The sequence below is a fragment of the Taurulus bubalis genome (assembly GCF_910589615.1).
Source record: "Taurulus bubalis genome assembly, chromosome: 12".
Lineage (NCBI taxonomy): Eukaryota > Metazoa > Chordata > Actinopteri > Perciformes > Cottidae > Taurulus > Taurulus bubalis.
In genome coordinates this window covers 25251454-25268463 of record NC_136600.1, presented here as the reverse complement: position 1 = coordinate 25268463, position 17010 = coordinate 25251454, and the positions used below count along the sequence as shown (strand labels likewise).

Below are 17010 nucleotides of genomic sequence, written 5' to 3'. Positions count from 1 at the left end.
CTCCACGGAGAGAGACGCGGAGAAGAAGAAGAAGACGAAGAGGAGGAGGAGGAAGGTCGATCTGGAGTTCTGCTCATGGATATGTTCTCTCAAACTTTTTAAGAATCGCGTTAATCATAAATAATAATTATCTCCATCTTCTCCACCGTGATTTTGCTTTCCTCCGGATGAGAATCGATTTTTTGTGGCGTGTTTTTTGGTCTTTTCTTCCGAAGGGATGTTCTTCATCACAGCACGGATAGCGGATCCCTGAGTCACTCTGGCTTTCTTGGCACATATGAGGATCCCATCCAGGATGTTACAGTCTAAGCGGCCCCGGCACCATTGGGCCACAGTCCACTACCACCACCACATATCACCACATAGCTGGGGGTCCTGCTGCGTCTGAAGCACTCGACCCTGCACGCGCAGCCTCCGTCTGGGGGCAAGAGAGCGGAATCTTCCTCCACAAGTGACTTGGTGAACATTGACATTGGCTTTACGAGTCTCACCTCTGGGCTACTATGCAATTACAACTGATCTCCTTTGTTTTGATCATCTTGCACTGCATGGATTACACGGGTTGTCAGCAGCACAGCAGCTCCAGGCACCGGCAGCACAAACGTGAGTATGGGTCAGAGCGCGGCTCCCCGTGCGCGCACACGCGAAAGCACATTCTCTATTATTAGTATTATTATTTCCCCGTTTTACTCAAAGAGGCGACAAGTCTCAGCGGTCTCCAGCCGATATTCTACATATTTTGCCCCAAAAAATAAAGGTGCATTTAATATTCAGTTTATTGTAAATATCTAAATGAATGACTGACGACAGGCGCATTTATATTTGTAAAGTGCATCTCTTTTTTTCTCTCTCTCTCTCTCTCTCTCTCTCTCTCTCTCTCTCTATTATATCATGTAAGATCAAAACTAATTTTGGCAGATTGTAAGAGTGATTGTACTGACCTTCCAGATGCATATTGATTATAAAATATATTCAGTGTAGCACAGATGTCCACTCATAACCCATTTCTCCATCATGATTTTACGCACCAACGTGAATTGTAATAAAGCGGGGGAGTTGTCTCTGATCAAACAGCCTGTTATCTCTCAGGTTGGATGCTCCATGCATGATACCTCCAGTAACGTCACCATGTTTAGTCCACTTTTCCTCTGTTTGCTTTGAGCCTGAGTGATGCATGGTCTGCTCCGGCTGTCTGTCACCTGGAGCCCGCAGCAGCAGCAGCAGCAGCAGCGGCGGCTCTCTGCGCGCAGTCTCCTGGTTCCCGTCGCTCTCTAGCGGCCAGAGCAGCAGCCTTCACGCCGGCAGTGCTGCAGGGTGTCCGGCCCGACCACTGCACGCTCAGCGGGATACACACTCCAGCTTGTCCAGCGTGTGTTCCCTCACACTGCCACGTTTTTGAAACTCATGGGGGGAAAGTTTCCTCTGATGATTCAGATCACGTTTTTATTTATGAAAATTCAACTCAGTATCAACATTTTAAATCATGTCCCACCTCCTTCTTTAATGCCAATTTGACAGCAAGCTCCATAAAACCACCAGAGATGTTCCATCCTGAAAACACTCAAGTCCCACGGTATTTCATCTCCCATATATCTCCCCACGGTCCAACATTGTGTCTCCATTCTTGAGCTTTGGCCAGTCAATTTCCATGACACGGTGAAATAAGTATTAATAAAGAGTATTATTCTACTCTTCCTACGCACACTTTATCCCTGAGGGTCTCCAGATGTGCTCTGTGACTAAAGGCTGTTGGAGAAGAGCATTTGGAGACTGGAATATTTGCTTGCCAGCGTGGCTGAAACCTGTCTGAGAGATAGAATAATAGATCTTCTCGGTGATGTTTTTATCCCTGCCATCTGGGGCTCTCTACATCGCTTTGCATGTAATCTCAGAGCTCAGATCTGTTGTCCGCACCAGCACCGTTTCTTGGTGTGATTTCTTCCCTTGTGACCACCAAAGTGGAAACTTTAAAAAAAAAAAGAGCAGGGACGTGCAGCATCCGGGGCTAACTGTGTGTTTATTGTGTAGTTTGGACGGGGTCCTGGGGTTACCTGCTCCTGGCAGCTCTGTTCAGTGTAGTTTAGGTCCGACCTGAAGAAGTGAACGTGGAAGGTGTTTACTGTTCATCAGAGGGAAACAGCCGAAACAGATCTCATTTAAACTGCAGCGAGCCGACATATAAATGACACGAGACAGACGTTTTTACAGTAAAAAAACAGAAACATTTCCTACTGTATCAATTGGTTGATTACTCTCAGATGTGTAGGATGTATGTTGTAGAGCTTGCTTTATACGCTGCACCGCACCAGGACACACAGATTCTCCCTTTTAAATGTTTATTTCCCCCTAAACTATTTTAAAGAGCCTCTCAGGAGAGGGGGGCTGGAGGGCAGACAGCACTCTAACACTTGGTTTCTTACATCTTGAAACTGAACAAAGTGTCAACAATGTGCTTTTCGGGAAATTTGAATTTGAGAAATTAGTATATGTTGGATTTTGTTCAAAAATAGATGTGTTTTAACCTTTTGAAAACCCACCTATACCCAAACTAAAAAAAAGGTGTATCTCTGCAACCACTAGGACTATTTGAATCATGTTGGTGTTATAATAAAAGAGTATAATGTGAGTTGTGTGTTCAGATGTGTAAATATCAGTGTACATGTTACTGGTTATGAGTAAAGGAAGAAGTGAATCGTACAGTTTTTATAGCAATATCTGCCATAGAGCCCATATGGGGTGCATCGTTTTCTTAATGGCTGAAAGAGAAGGAAACTCCTGCCTTTCTGACTCGGTACCCATTAATTGACAGAATCTAAACTTCCTCCGAGGATGCAGATAGCTGACACTTGCAGAGATACCGGGGAGGATGGAAGGATTAGTTGGTGAAGGGTGAATGAGTTCACACTTCAGAAGGAAAGACAGGAGTGAGACTGAGCTGGGAGTCAATGACCACTGAGTCAACCCGCCCCAAATTACGATGCCGGGACTGAACCCGAGCGCCGAGCTTCCTGCCTGCGATGATGCATCCAGAAGGGAAGGCGTGTGGGCGCCTGGGCGTTAGCAGTGGGAACCACGTGACTTAAATTAACGTTGGATTATAAAATGTCTCCAATGATGGAATCCAAACCGTTGTTTTCACGTGACTTCTGTTGTGTTGCACGGTTCTATTTCTATTGCGCGTGTGCAGGCATGTGAGTGTGTGTTTATCCACATGTGACGCTGTTGGCATGTTGTGCAAGTCCAACTGAGGTTGTGTCGGTGCGAGTGTGAGGGCAAGGCCACATTCCTGTGTCTTAAGACTTCTGTGAACGGGGGCATCTTGGCAGGAACACATGTGGGCAAATGGACTGCAGTTGTAAAGATTGTCCAGATATTTCAAACAAAGCGTACGTGATCTATGGTAAACTGTCAGCCAAACCCAGAACCCAGAGGAGAAGGAAGAGGGCTAGCTCAGAGCAGGGGCATGAGATGCCAAGGCTGGAGAGGAAAACCAATTCCTTGGACGCTCTTCAGGCTTGCTTTTGATTTGCCTGCCATGTGTGACTCCTGCAACACTTTCCAATCAGAGCCTTTGGGGATGGAGAACCAATGCACCAAGTATGTAGAACATGGAACGTATGTCACGTCTATTGCATACATATTGACTCTATGGCACAGGTGTCGCTCCTATATATATACGTATATATTTATATATCACTTTCTCATCCCTGTACAACTCTACAATGGTATTTAAACTCATATTACAATTGTACTGTGACTAAAACATCGGGACCGGAACCTAAAACATCCTCTTTGATTTGCCCAGCATTATGGAACCTGTCAAGTATATATATATATATATATATATATATATATATATATATATATATATATATATATATATATATATATATATATATATGTACACACACATCCCCATCCAACCAGCCATCCCTCTGTGTTCCTGTGTGTGTCATCTAAGTTTAATCACATACTGAACAAGGTTTGTTATGCAACCTTTCACACATAATTGACTGCAAAACATCCCTCTGAATGTGTTTCTTCTTGAATACAATTAGTTCTTTAAGACTTTAAAGTTTTGACCTTTTTTTTTTAATACAGAGGCTGTAATTTGGAATAAATTAAACAGGCCTGGGACAAATTGTCAACATGCGATTAAAGTGATTAAAACCTACAAGCAGAGCTTTCATGCAGGGCAGACACAGTCTGGTGAATCATCCCACAAAAAAGTGAAGAGTGGGGGATGAAACCCCCACTGTGAAGAATATCCACGTGAAGTGAACACCACAGCACTGATGCACATAAACATGTTGGAAACAAAGTATAAACAGCTGTCATTGGCACCGTGAGGATGGTGATTATTCCTCTGATACTGGATTGAAATACTTATGCCTACAGATACACATACAGATGATTATACTTCAATATTTCAATACTTAAAACAAGGAACTTTCATGTTTATCAAATGTTAACAAAAATAGATTCCTTTGTTTTAAGTAATTGTTAAAGATTTTAGTTTTTACTACTGAAACTGGTAATGCACTCGATACATACACTTATACCACATTAACCCATCGCATCTCATTGATGTACTTATTGTGGTCTGATCTGACATCTGTTCTAGAAATGCATAACCCCTCATAACAACGTGGGCTGAACTTCATGTACTTGTACTTTGTACTTCATGTTATCAGCCTAATCCTGGTTGGTGCATGGCGACCTAACAGAAAATATCTGTTCTATTGTACTCTGCATCGTATGGCAGACATCAAAAGGAGGAACTTTATTTTGCAAGCAGCTGCAGGTAATGGGATGACATGCTGTGTTCATGGTCATCCCAGGATGAGTGATAAAGCTGCAGGTGTGTGTGTTACACAGGGTGTGTTGGATGGGATGAGACGATAGAGACTTGTTGGAGCTCTCCATTAAGATAAATTCAACTTTCATTGTTTAATATGCCTCCAACAGTAATTGTATGCGCTGTGAAACTCCTACTCACCCCGTCCCCTCTGCTCCTGCCAACAGAGATCTCTGGTGTGAGCTCAGGGTGCCAGCAGGGTGGCTGTCTGACCTGCTCGGACTACAATGGCTGCCTGTCCTGCAAGCCGCGCTTCTTCATGCATTTGGAGAGGATTGGGATGAAGCAGATCGGGGTGTGCATGACTTCCTGTCCTCCGGGCTTTTATGGCACGCGCTCCCCAGAAAGAAACACCTGCACGAGTAAGCAACCTGCGTCAGTGGGGGCCAGACTTTTGTGTAACTTCTTTCCCCCTGAATGGATGCAAGGCCTCAAGCAGCACATCTCAGCCTGGAGCGACGTGTGGCCTCTTGACATTGAGTTGTGTACATGTGACAGACAGTTCCATAACCTGCTTATGAAACATGGCATTATTTATGCATACAGTACGAACTTGGCTTTAAATGAAACCAAGTGTTGCTTTACTTCAAATCATAAATCCATCTGACTGTAGTCCCAGTGAGACACACACACACACACACACACTCTCTGACACCCTGTATATGTAACACGCAGGACACACACGATAACTTGTGCAGTTTAAATAAACGCTGGCGGGGGGTCTGTGTTTCAGAGTGCAGGGCGGAGTGCGACTCCTGCTTCAACAAGAACTTCTGCACACGCTGCCGGGCCGGATTCTACCTCCACCTCGGCAAGTGCCAGGAGAACTGCCCCGAGGGGCTGGTCCGCAGCGACACGCAGAGGGAGTGTGTTCCCAGTGAGTGTTCAGGTCGCATGCATCGGGACGGGGGTGCAAGTAGACCTTTATTCTACTCTATTTACCTCAGGGGTGTCCAAGGCTTTTGCCATCATTAGCCTAACGAGGAATACTGTGATGGGTAGGATTTCCGATCTTTCAGCAGATTTGGAGCCAAAAGAAGCATAAAGTCAAGTCATTTGTAGCATTTTCAGTTGCAATCGATGACATTATTAAAGATGTTGCTCAACTGGCCGTATTCATTCGTGGTGTTGATGAGACTTTGGGGTCACCGAGGAGTTCCTTGAGTTGCAAGTCTTTAAAAATGGATCCCGTCATGAAGCGAGGGAATCTGCAGAGAGCCCAGGCAGATCAACAGTGGGCTGAATTTGGGTCTTTATGTTTCTAGTTTATTGTAAAAAGACCTTTTGCACCCCAGAGCCCCATATGTGGGGCCTGAGGCGTTCTGGGGTTCCCTCTATCCATTCTTCAGGTAGTCGTATGGACCCCCTATGAGTTTTAATAGTTTCTTATATCATATAATTTTTTTTTCTTCAAGTAACTCACTTGTATACCATATTCTGATCATAACTATGAACATCCAGCATGATCTGAGCATCATTTTATTGAGATTCCCCAAAATGTCTTGTCCCCTGAGTTGTTCCAACTCCACGGTTCAAGGCCTAAACAACAGCTTGCAGAGTTGTAAGACCCCTCTTTGGAAGATAATGACCTAAAGAATCAGTGTCTGCAAGAATTTCTTTTGCTTTTTGCTTTCTCACCATATGTTTGGTGCATGCTAGGATTTAAAATCTGCAATTTGCAACTTTGTACAGTGTACTTATGAACGCTTTTGTAAAACGTTACAGCCGCGGGTTTTTGGTAATTACATCAACTTAACGGTAAGTTTAATTTGTTCTGTTCCGATAGAACTCTTCCCACAATGCTTTACTGTATTTCAGCAATTTAAATGAACTTAATCAACGTTGTGGTTCCGGAGATCCTTTAAGAAACGTTGCTTGACTTTTTTTTTATTTTTTGGTCTGATAATGGCCGCCGCGGGGTCTGGGGTGTCATCCAAAAGAAGTGGCTATCATCCAAAAACCTTCACCAATGATTTAAACAGAGAAATAGTGTGGTTATGTATGGGTTATTATGCTGTGATTTTACTGGTCTGGCCCACTAGAGATGACTAGAGAATGACGCACACATCAAGCGTGCGTATGTGTCAGATGTGGCCGCTGCATTCAGAGATGCGTGACCGTGCTGTCGTCTCCCCAGGGTGCCCTGCAGACTGCGAGGCGTGTGTGAACAGCGAGACATGCGCGCGGTGCCGGCCGGGCCTGTACCAGCTCAGCGGGAGGTGCCACCACGTCTGTCCAGAGGAGTACGAGCCCAGCGACGCACTCATGGAGTGCACGGCACAAGGTCAGTCCGGTGTGGGGTTGTGTCAGAAAACAACAACAACAACAACAACAACAACACCTGTAAGACGCCTGTGTCCCTCTGTCCCCCGGCAGTGCACTGCGAGGTGGCGGAGTGGAGCGAGTGGAGCCCCTGCTCTCGGCCCGGTAGAACCTGTGGGTTCAAGCGGGGCCAGGAGACCCGCACACGGCAGGTCCTCCAGTACCCGTCACCCTTTGGCAGTCCCTGCCCCGAGGTCTCGGAGATCAAAGAGTGCCTGGTCAAGAGGAGGAAATGTCCAGGTAAAGACAACCGTAGTTGATAACGAGAAAATATCGCAAGAAGTTTTGATGGTGTGGCGACTACTGCCGTAAGACATCGCAATATTATTACCGGTTATTGAGAGACATATAATGTACCTCAATAACCGGTAATATATATATATATATATATATATATATATATATATATATATATATATATATATATATATATATATCAGTGGCGGGCCGTGCATTTTATACCTAGGCCTGCTGTTCGGCGCGCTATACAGTATATGTATATATGCCAACATTACCAGTAGTAAGATGTGTTATTGAGGAGTAATTTCTGTATTTGTGATGGACTTGAGAGCAGCTATTGCGTCATAGACACAGGTTTTACTGAACTTGAACAATGATTACATGAAAACTGAGCTAGCTATCAAAAAATGCCCAATTAGGCAAATAAACCCCACACTTTTGTTAACCTTTTAAACTTTAGATAATTTCTCTACGTGAAAGTATGGTGAGTCACGATGGGCACAAAGATGAGGGTTTCTTTGCTCTCTTCACGCTGAAACCCCATTCAAGTCAATGGGAGAATTTCTCGCCGTTTTTCACGCTTTTTTATCTCTCAGAAAAGTCATGGCACACGATTCCCGATGCAAGCCGAAATATTTTGATGTATTTCGAGGAGATACTCACCAAAGTTTTGTGGGACTATGATCTTCATTAAGCCCGCAGGAGAACAACCTGCTGCATGTCTCTATTGAGATCGCCACACCGAGTAAATAAAACAGATTATTCATATTTCGATAATCAAAATGGCCACATTCTAGACGCTGCCTGTTGTTGCCCCATCACACTCGCGGCCACATGCCACAGTTTCTATGAATTCCAGACCGTGCTGCTTCAGCTTGTACATTCAAAGCCCGTCGGTCTTCCGCTCAGAAATACGACTGTTTACTCAGAGCATTGTCATTGTGGTCGCAGCGAGGACGGCGGGGGGAACACACATGTGTGATGTTGCAACGGGGTAAACTGTGTGTGTTTTCCCACGAGACCTCTTTGGATTTTTCAACAGTAAAACTGCTTTCTCCGCTCCTTGTAAACAGGGAAAAGCAATCTAATGAAGAGAGTTGAAACTGCTTTCAGACGGACTCGTCTCTTCTTAAAAAAATCCCGATGCTGCTGCGGTGCATTTACGAGCGCTGCGTGTTGCGTGTGTGTGTGCGTACTGCGTGTGTGTGGTTACCGGGCTGCTTGGCGGCTATGGATGCTTGTTTTTTAGCCGGGCCTCTGTAGTGTTAAATGACAAATCGCAGCCAGGCTATGGAGGCTGAGATCCAGCCCCCTGGGGCCTCACACTTACAGAACAAACAGTGTGTGTGTGTGTGTGTGTGTGTGTGTGTGTGTCTGTGTGCATGTTTCTGTGCATGTGTGTGTCTGTGTGTGTGTGTGTGTGTGTGTGTGTGTGATGCAGCAGAAAAGCAGTTGACTCTGGAGCAGAAACAGCCAGCTCAACATCAACATCCTCCCCCTGGGAGGCACGCGGCGACCAGGGGATCAGTATTGGTTTATCCACACAGCTGCCAATACACACACACACACACACGCAAAACACACACACACAAGTACAGATACAGATACACCCTCTCTTTCAGACAAATGCACAAATCTGTGCACACATACCATCTTTGTCTCACTGAAATAACGACACGGCCGTTGCTCTTGGTGGTAATTTGTGGGTCGACGTGATTATTTGAAGGCAGACGGTGAAATGTGCCCTCTGTCACCCCCGCTATCCTCTCTCCCTCACTTTCTATCTGTATCTCTCTGCTGATCCTCGTCCCCTCCACACACACACACACACACACACTCCCTACCACACCAAAGAAAACACAGACCCCCATATAAGCTCCCCGTTGGCGCTCCCAGTCAGTCGGGTCGGGGCCGAGCCTTTAGTGCGGAGTCGACGGCTCTGTTGATGTAGCCTGAGCCCGGCGAGGGGAGGGGGCTCGGAGAGAAGGGAGGAGGACGAAGGAAGAAGGAAAGGAAGACACTCTCGACGTTGCCCCGCGCTGGACGATTAGTCGCCCTCGACTCCGAGAGCATCCGCAGGGAACGAGGGCTAATTATCTGCCTCTCCTCGCTGTTTACGTTCTGCACACGCTAGAGGGTCAGTGGTCCGACCTCCGAGAGCCCCAGTAATCCTCCAGCAGCCCTCAGACACTGATACTTCCTCCTCCTTCCTCCTCGTTTGCCCTCTTGCCTCCTCCTCCCTCTCCTCCTCATCCCATTCGGCTCCTCGCCACAGCGTTTCACTCCTCCACTCGAGTCGTTGCTCGCTTCATCCTCTTGCATTTCTCGCTGAGAGTTAGAAGACAAGATCGATACCACCTTTACGTCTGTCTGTGTTAAATATGAAGCTTGAGCTAGCGTCTGATTAGCTTAGCTTAGTATAAAAAACGTAATGCCTGCCGGTCAAAAGTTAGAACAATCTGCTTTGCAGCATCTTTAAAGCTCAATAATGAGCACATGTATTGTTAGTCTAATCCATTCTCAAACTAAAAACAACAAGATGTTGTTGTGGACTTACACACTCAAACTATTGTATTATTGTTGGCGGGAGAATTCTCCTAAATTTTTAACAGTCAGGCCAGCTTGTTTCCACTGCTTGAGGTCTTCATGCTGCAGTAATCCCCTCCTGGCTTCAGTTCCATATTCAATGCGCAGATATGAGTCGCATCAATCTTGCGAATATGTTGATCTATTGCTCCAGTCCGATGGAAACACGGCAAAATCCCAACCGCCACTCGGTGCAGATTAACCCCCCCAAACAATGTTTTAAACTACAGATACCACGTCAGTAAAAGTTGTAAAACCGAAGGAAACACGCTGACATATTCTGGCGGAGAGTCAGAGAAACTTGGCTCCGTTCCCTCGTTATCTGCAGTGGAGATTGTGAATGTTTAGACACACATCCTCATCCGCCGCTGTCTCTCAAGCTAAAGCTGGATCATGTGTCCTTCCACCGACCTCCTGGCCGCCTCTCCAGACTGCGTGACATTAGCCTCCTTTAATAACTCACACACAGATCTGGCAATTACACACATTACATACAGTCAAGCAAAGCTCATCCAGTCAATGACGACGACACACACACACACACACACACACACTGAACCCCCCTCATGACATCCTGGCGGCCATGCGGCAGGCATTCCACTTGTGGGACGGCCCATAGCCTTTAATCCCGGCCTGGCTCCCGCCAAAAGCTCCCCGGACGACAGAGCGCCTGCCACGGAGGATGTGCCACCATAACACACACAGTGCGCCTACAACCGCACACACACACACACACACACACACACGCACACACACACTCAGTGCCCCTCTCTCCCATTTGATCCGTCTGCTTCCTCCTCTCATCTGTTTTCCTAGTTCATTAAATACCATGAGAGGGATTAACTAGACATTACAGCAAATGTTCTTAACTTCTGGCACTAATCATATGTGGAACCTAAGAGAAGTTACAGACCGTTCTTAATTGGATCCAGATTCCCCATAATTTGAAATGAATGTCAATATTTGTACTGTGTTGGTCATGATAAATCTCCTACAGAGCATCTAGTCTTACTACCAATGACAACATCTGAAGTGGAGCATGTATAGAGTGCACACCAGTGACCACAGAGATTCACAAGCGCTCTCTTTTACTACACTGTTATTTGCATTGTATATTTATATCCTCACTTTTACGAGCTTTTTGCTACACAACAAAATAGACAGTGTTCAAGGGCTTGGCATTAAATAAGTGCTTCAGCTGCGGCGGTTACGGCGAATTAAACCACCTTTGACATTTTGGGAGATTTGTTTATTAGCGATCTCGCAGGAATTAGATAAAACCATAGAGCCAGGAGGCTGGAAGCTTAATTTAGGAAAAAAAAAAACAGCTTTTTCAGGATATCTCGGCCAAAGCAGGACTAATTGGTGGTGTCCTCCACTTTTAATTAAGGAAAGCCGACCTCTCACCAACTGCCTGTCAAACAGCATCCATGTAAAGCGGCTCTTGGGAACGCGCTTAGTGCCAAAAGCCTCTGAAGGTGTCTCATTTGGGGACCATTACACACATGTCATTAAACAGTTTACAAGAAGCCCGTCAGAAACCGCTCCAGCTAACCGGCCGTGGGTCGGTTTGATAAACACTCTGCTAATCATCTCAACACTGGCATGGATTAGGTTTCTCCTCCGGCTCCACAAAGGCCCGGGGGGGGGAGGGGAGGGGGGCTACAGTATGACTAATCCACTGAACTTGTAAATAGTTGTAAATGGTGTCTGGACAGAGAAAACAATGAGAGCGAAGGGGACTTCCTGTGTTTATAGAGGACGGGGGGCAGACCCTGGATGAGTCAACGACCAGATTACTGCATGCAGCCATGCGCCCACCGGCCCGGACGATCTGGGGGTCATTCTTTTTTTGTTGTTGTAACTTTTCCCGTCTTGTAACGGAACTATGTGAACACCGTAACGTCCGTATACTGTGTGTGAGCACGTGCACACACGTGCACACACGTGCACACACGTGCACACACATGCACAGGTCCGTCCCTTATCTCTCGGTCCTCTTTCGTTATTTAGAAGAAGATTAAACGGTGATCAGGTAGATCTCAGTGTCTTTAGTCCAGAATGTGAGGCTCAGACATCCAGAGAGGATGAGGGTAAACGGGAGATCTCTCTCTCCCTCTCTTCCACTCTATCTCTCTCTCTCTCTTCCCCTCTCTCTCTCTCCCTACATCTCTCTCTCTCCCTCTCTCTCTCTCCCCCTCTCTCTCTCTTCCTCCATCTCTCTCCCTCTCTCTCCCCCTCTCTCTCTCCCTCTCTCCCTCTCTCCCCTCCCCCTCCCTCCCTCACCCTCTCTCCCTCTCTCTCTCTCCCCTCTCTCTCTCTCCCTCCATCTCTCCCCCTCTCCCTCCCTCTCTCCCCCCTCCCTCTCTCCCCCTCTCCCTCCATCTCTCCCCCTCCCCCTCCCCCTCCCTCCCTCTCTCTCTCTCCCCTCTCTCTCTCTCCCCCTCTCTCTCTCTCTCCATCTCTCTCCCTCTCTCCCTCTCTCCCTCCATCTCTCTCCCTCTCTCCCCCTCTCTCTCTCCCCTCTCTCTCTCCCTCCATCTCTCTCCCTCTCTCTCTCCCTCTCTCTCTCCCCCTCTCTCTCTCCCTCCATCTCTCTCCCTCTCTCACTCTTCCCCTCTCTCTCTCTCCCTCCATCTCTCTCTCTCTCTCCCCCTCTCTCTCTCCCTCCATCACTCCCTCTCTCCCTCTCACTCTCCCCCTCCCCCTCCCTCCCTCTCCCTCTCTCCCTATCTCTCTCTCCCCCTCTCTCTCTCTCCCTCCATCTCTCTCCCTCTCGCTCTCTCTCCCCCCTCCCCCTCCCTCCCTCTCCCTCTCTCCCTCTCTCTCTCTCCCCTCTCTCTCTCTCCCTCCATCTCTCTCCCTCTCGCTCTCTCTCCCCCTCCCCCTCCCCCCCCCCTCCCCCTCCCTCCCTCTCCCTCTCTCCCTCTCTCTCTCTCCCCTCTCTCTCTCTCCCTCCCTCTCTCTCCCTCTCGCTCTCTCTCCCCCTCCCCCTCCCTCCCTCCCTCCCCCTCCCTCCCTCTCCCTCTCTCCCTCTCTCTCTCTCCCCTCTCTCTCTCTCCCTCCATCTCTCTCCCTCTCGCTCTCTCTCCCCCCTCCCCCTCCCTCCCTCCCCCTCTCTCCCTCTCTCTCTCTCCCCTCTCTCTCTCTCCCTCCATCTCTCCCCCTCTCCCTCCCTCTCTCCCCCCTGTGTCTATGCCCCTGCCTACTTCAGCAGTTTCACAACCCCAGCCCGTCCAGCAGGCCGTGCTCCTCCGTTCCTCTCACAGTGAGCAGCAGCAGAAAACAGGAAGGCCTCCTCTGCGTTCGCCTGCAGGTCCCGTCTCCAACCTCCCTGGGGGCTGATCTTGTTATTATCATTAATAACTGCAGCTCCAGCAGAGATAAACCTTCAGCATTCCAAAACTCTCGGTTTTGTTTATGAGATGGTGTTGCAAGAACAGATAAATTGGGGGCTTATTTAAAGGTTTTCTATTCTGGACAAAGGTCTGCTCGTCACAGGGAGAGCGCCGCTGCCTGTGGGTGAAGACTGGCCTCTAGTGGTGAGCGCAGGGCACTGCAGTTAGCCGTGAATCAACAGCAGCTTTCATCTTTTTAGCCACAGCAAAATACTGAAAGAAGTCATCTTGTGTCTGTGTTTGAGGCGCCCAAGCAGAAATATGACATACTTTCATTACTTTATTACCATATGTGCCACTTGTAGAGTGACTTCTTCAGTGGAATACACATAATAATTGGGACTATTTACATGTAAACCTGTATTTTTGATGTTTCTATGGCTGTGCTACTTGCATTATAAGATTATTTTGACATATCGATAAGCAGTATGAACAGATTCTTAGAAGTAAAATGATTATTAACTGAATGTTCTTAATATATATGTTGTATATGTTCTTTTTTGTACCTATTTGCACTTTATTATTATTATCTGTATTCACTACATGTTAGACAGGAGAGGAACGTACTTTAAAATCTTCTGTATGTTTGCACAATAATTGAAGATGACGAGCTTTGCCCTCTTCCTCCTCCCTTACTCATCTTTCTCACGTCCTTTTCTCAACTTCCAGGAGGACGGAAGAAGATCGAGCGAAGGGAGCGGAGGAACCGCAACAACCGGAAAGACAAGGAGAACCAAGAGGGGCGACGGGAAAGGAAGAGAGAGAGGGAGCACGAGAGGGAGAGAGACACGGGCGAACGCGAAGACTCTGGCAACAGGAACAAAACTGAGCACAGGCACCGCAGAGGCCACGAGGCGGACCCGGTGTCCCCCGCAGACGGCCTCGTGCAGTAGCCTAGCACCCCCCCAACCTCCGCCTGTTATCCTCCCTTTGGTCCTTCTCCATCCTCACCCACTGGTCACCCCTCCCCCTCTCTGCAGGGGTGTTGCTGCTACCTGTATGATTTGAATATAATGTTTATGCACAAGCGGGATAGGGCACATTCAGCCACAAGGCGTGGGCCGCCGTGGACTTAAAAAAAGGGTTGTTGTTGTTGTTGTTTTCCACCCCGTAGCCCCGCCTCCTTCACTCCCACCTCTGTTGAAACGTGCAGGAGACGCTGCTGAGACTGGAGAACAGAGCGAGACGCGTCTGCCTGCGTGGAGGAGAGAGGACAGGCGGACAGAGACGCTGCATTGTGCTTGTTGATATGGTTATTTAATGGGGCCCTGGTACAACGTTGCGCGTCTTGGTTTTTTTGAATGTAGATTTTTGCAACATTATGTAGAGCAACTGTTTATTATCGTTGTTCCCGTTCTTTAGATCGCTTAACTTTTATTTGGTGCAGAATTTGTAAAGAAAAGAATAATAAAAAAAGTGAGTTTGTTATTGCCATCTTGTGACATCGTCACTCCAAAGTGACCTGCTGTCAATCAAAGCAGGAAACCATTAACACGTGTTCCGCCTCCAACAAAAAGGTAGTTTTATGCTCATAAGTGATGAATCTAATCCACCGTTGGTTTTTCTTTTTGTGTAAATGGAATCTGTGCTTTCAGTAAAGCTCCTTGACTCGGAACCAAAAGCACCTGTATGTCAAATAAAACTATAATGGGTTTGTACCTGCGTCTGTTTTCTCATCCAGATGCCGACTCCTGCGATCACTTGTTGATTAAGAAGTCGCCGTGGGCTGTTTATATCCACGGCTGCAAGGAAGTCTGCAACTTTTTCCATAAGTATCATAATAAAACAACTATAAAAGGTGTTCCACAGCATGCAGACTAAAGTAATCAGTCATGCCAGTAGAGATTATGTTCTGCAGGGTCATTCACCCCTTTCATTTTTCTGAAAATAAGCAACGCCCTTAACTATAATATCGAGTGTGGAATTACTTTTAATTGCTTTCCCACCATAAAGATATCTTCAACCCATGTCGGCTCGCTAATGACCCAGATTGGACATGCGATATGAAAGATGATCCCTTTGGTCTGGATTAGTTTCATAAAAAGGTTGTACACTATCGAGCCAAATTACTTTAGTCTAATAAAAAAGAAAAGATTCCTTTTTTTAAAGCTAAATCGTTTATTGTTGGAGTATTTTGCTCATCGGTAACATCTAATTATATCAACAGAATGATGACAGTATTTCCTCCTCAGTCATTAAGCAGAGAAATCCCCGTTAATACAGGCTTTACATGAAAATATGAGATTTTGTTTAAATTTGACATTAGCAAAATATATATGTCACAGTACAGTAATCAGAGTGCAACGTAAAGCCATGTTTGAACAGATGATACATAGGGACCTCTTAAAACCAGGATTTCTGAATCAAGATGACTCTGCTGGTAAAACAAAAACGGGAAACAGACGGATCTTGAGATTTAACCAGATGCCTTTTAAGTTAAGACGGAGCAAACTATCACAACAGCTCTTTGTTTTCAACCGGCTTAACGCCAACTGTTCACTTCATGTTGGCCACAAAGTCTTCGCCCTTCTTGATGGAAGACTTCAGCTCCTTCATGGAGGCGGCGACCAGCTTCTCCTCGAAGGCCGTGAGCTTGCCCAGCCCGAGGTTCTTCTCGATGCCGTTCTTCCCCAGGAGAAGAGGTGTGGAGAAGTACTTGCACTCTGTCTCCTCAGATCTGACGTACCCACATTCCACCACGCCTTCCTTTCCGTTCATGGCGTCCAGGACGGAGAAGGTGAACCGGGCCCCGGCGTAGGCCATGGAGAGGGTAGCGGATCCGGCTCCGGCCTTGGCCTTGACCACCTCTGTGCCGGCGTCCTGGATCCTGCTGGTCAGAGCGGCCAGCTGGTCAGCGGGGAACTCCACTTTGGGGGTGCACTGGGAAATGAGGGGGATGATGGTGATCCCGGCGTGACCTCCAATGACCGGGACGTTGACACGAGCCGGGTCAAGGCCTTTCAGATCCGCCACGAAGGCGTTGGCCCTCACAATGTCCAGGGTGGTGACCCCAAACACCTTGTTGGGGTTGTAGACTCCATACTTCTTCATGACCTCTGACGCAATAGGTATGGTGGAGTTGACGGGATTAGCAATGACGCAGATCATGGCCTCGGGGCAGTTGCGGGCGACAGCGTCGGCCAAGGTGGCCACGATGGTGGCGTTGGTGTTGAAGAGATCGTCGCGGGTCATGCCGGGTTTTCTCGGCACACCTGCGGGGATCACCACAACGTCGCAGCCCTGCAGCGCGGCGTCCAGCTGGTCGGCGCCCATGTAGCCGGTCACCTGGGCCCGCGTCTCGATGTGGCTGAGGTCCGCGGCCACGCCGGGGGTGTGCGCAATGTCGTACAGGGAGAGCTGGCTCACCAGAGGGCTGTTCTTGAGCAGCAGAGACAGCGGCTGGCCTATGCCGCCCGCGGCTCCCAGCACCGCCACCTTGGCGTTGTTGTGCGTGGAGGTGGAGAGGCTTCGAGCCAGGCTCACGGTGGGTCTCACGGCGCGGGCGAACATTCTGCGTGCTGCTTCTTCGTCTTTCGGTAAAGTGGGAGTAAAAAACCTCTTGTTCGAGCCCTGTCTCTCTCCGCTGTGACACCAACGTCCTCTAGC

General features: G+C 47.6%; 2 protein-coding genes across 2 annotated transcripts; one reads left to right on the top strand and one right to left on the bottom strand.

The window, feature by feature from the left end:
* Positions 1-503: 503 nt before the first annotated feature.
* rspo3 (R-spondin 3) lies at positions 504-14297 on the top strand (the record flags this gene model as incomplete). The annotated part of the gene is made up of 6 exons (XM_079228196.1): positions 504-603; positions 5026-5220; positions 5592-5735; positions 6996-7142; positions 7235-7420; positions 14074-14297. 6 exons carry the CDS (start codon positions 504-506, stop codon positions 14295-14297), a joined length of 996 nt encoding a protein of 331 aa, XP_079084322.1.
* A 1092-nt stretch (positions 14298-15389) lies between these two features.
* mdh2 (malate dehydrogenase 2, NAD (mitochondrial)) lies at positions 15390-17010 on the bottom strand. The gene has a single exon (XM_079227253.1). The coding sequence runs from the start codon at positions 16912-16914 to the stop codon at positions 15901-15903; it is 1014 nt and encodes a 337-aa protein (XP_079083379.1). The 5' UTR covers positions 16915-17010; the 3' UTR covers positions 15390-15900.

Excerpts from the sequence above, each read along its gene's own strand:
- mdh2 (XM_079227253.1), bottom strand. The coding sequence starts at position 16,914 with ATGTTCGCCCGCGCCGTGAGACCCACCGTGAGCCTGGCTCGAAGCCTC.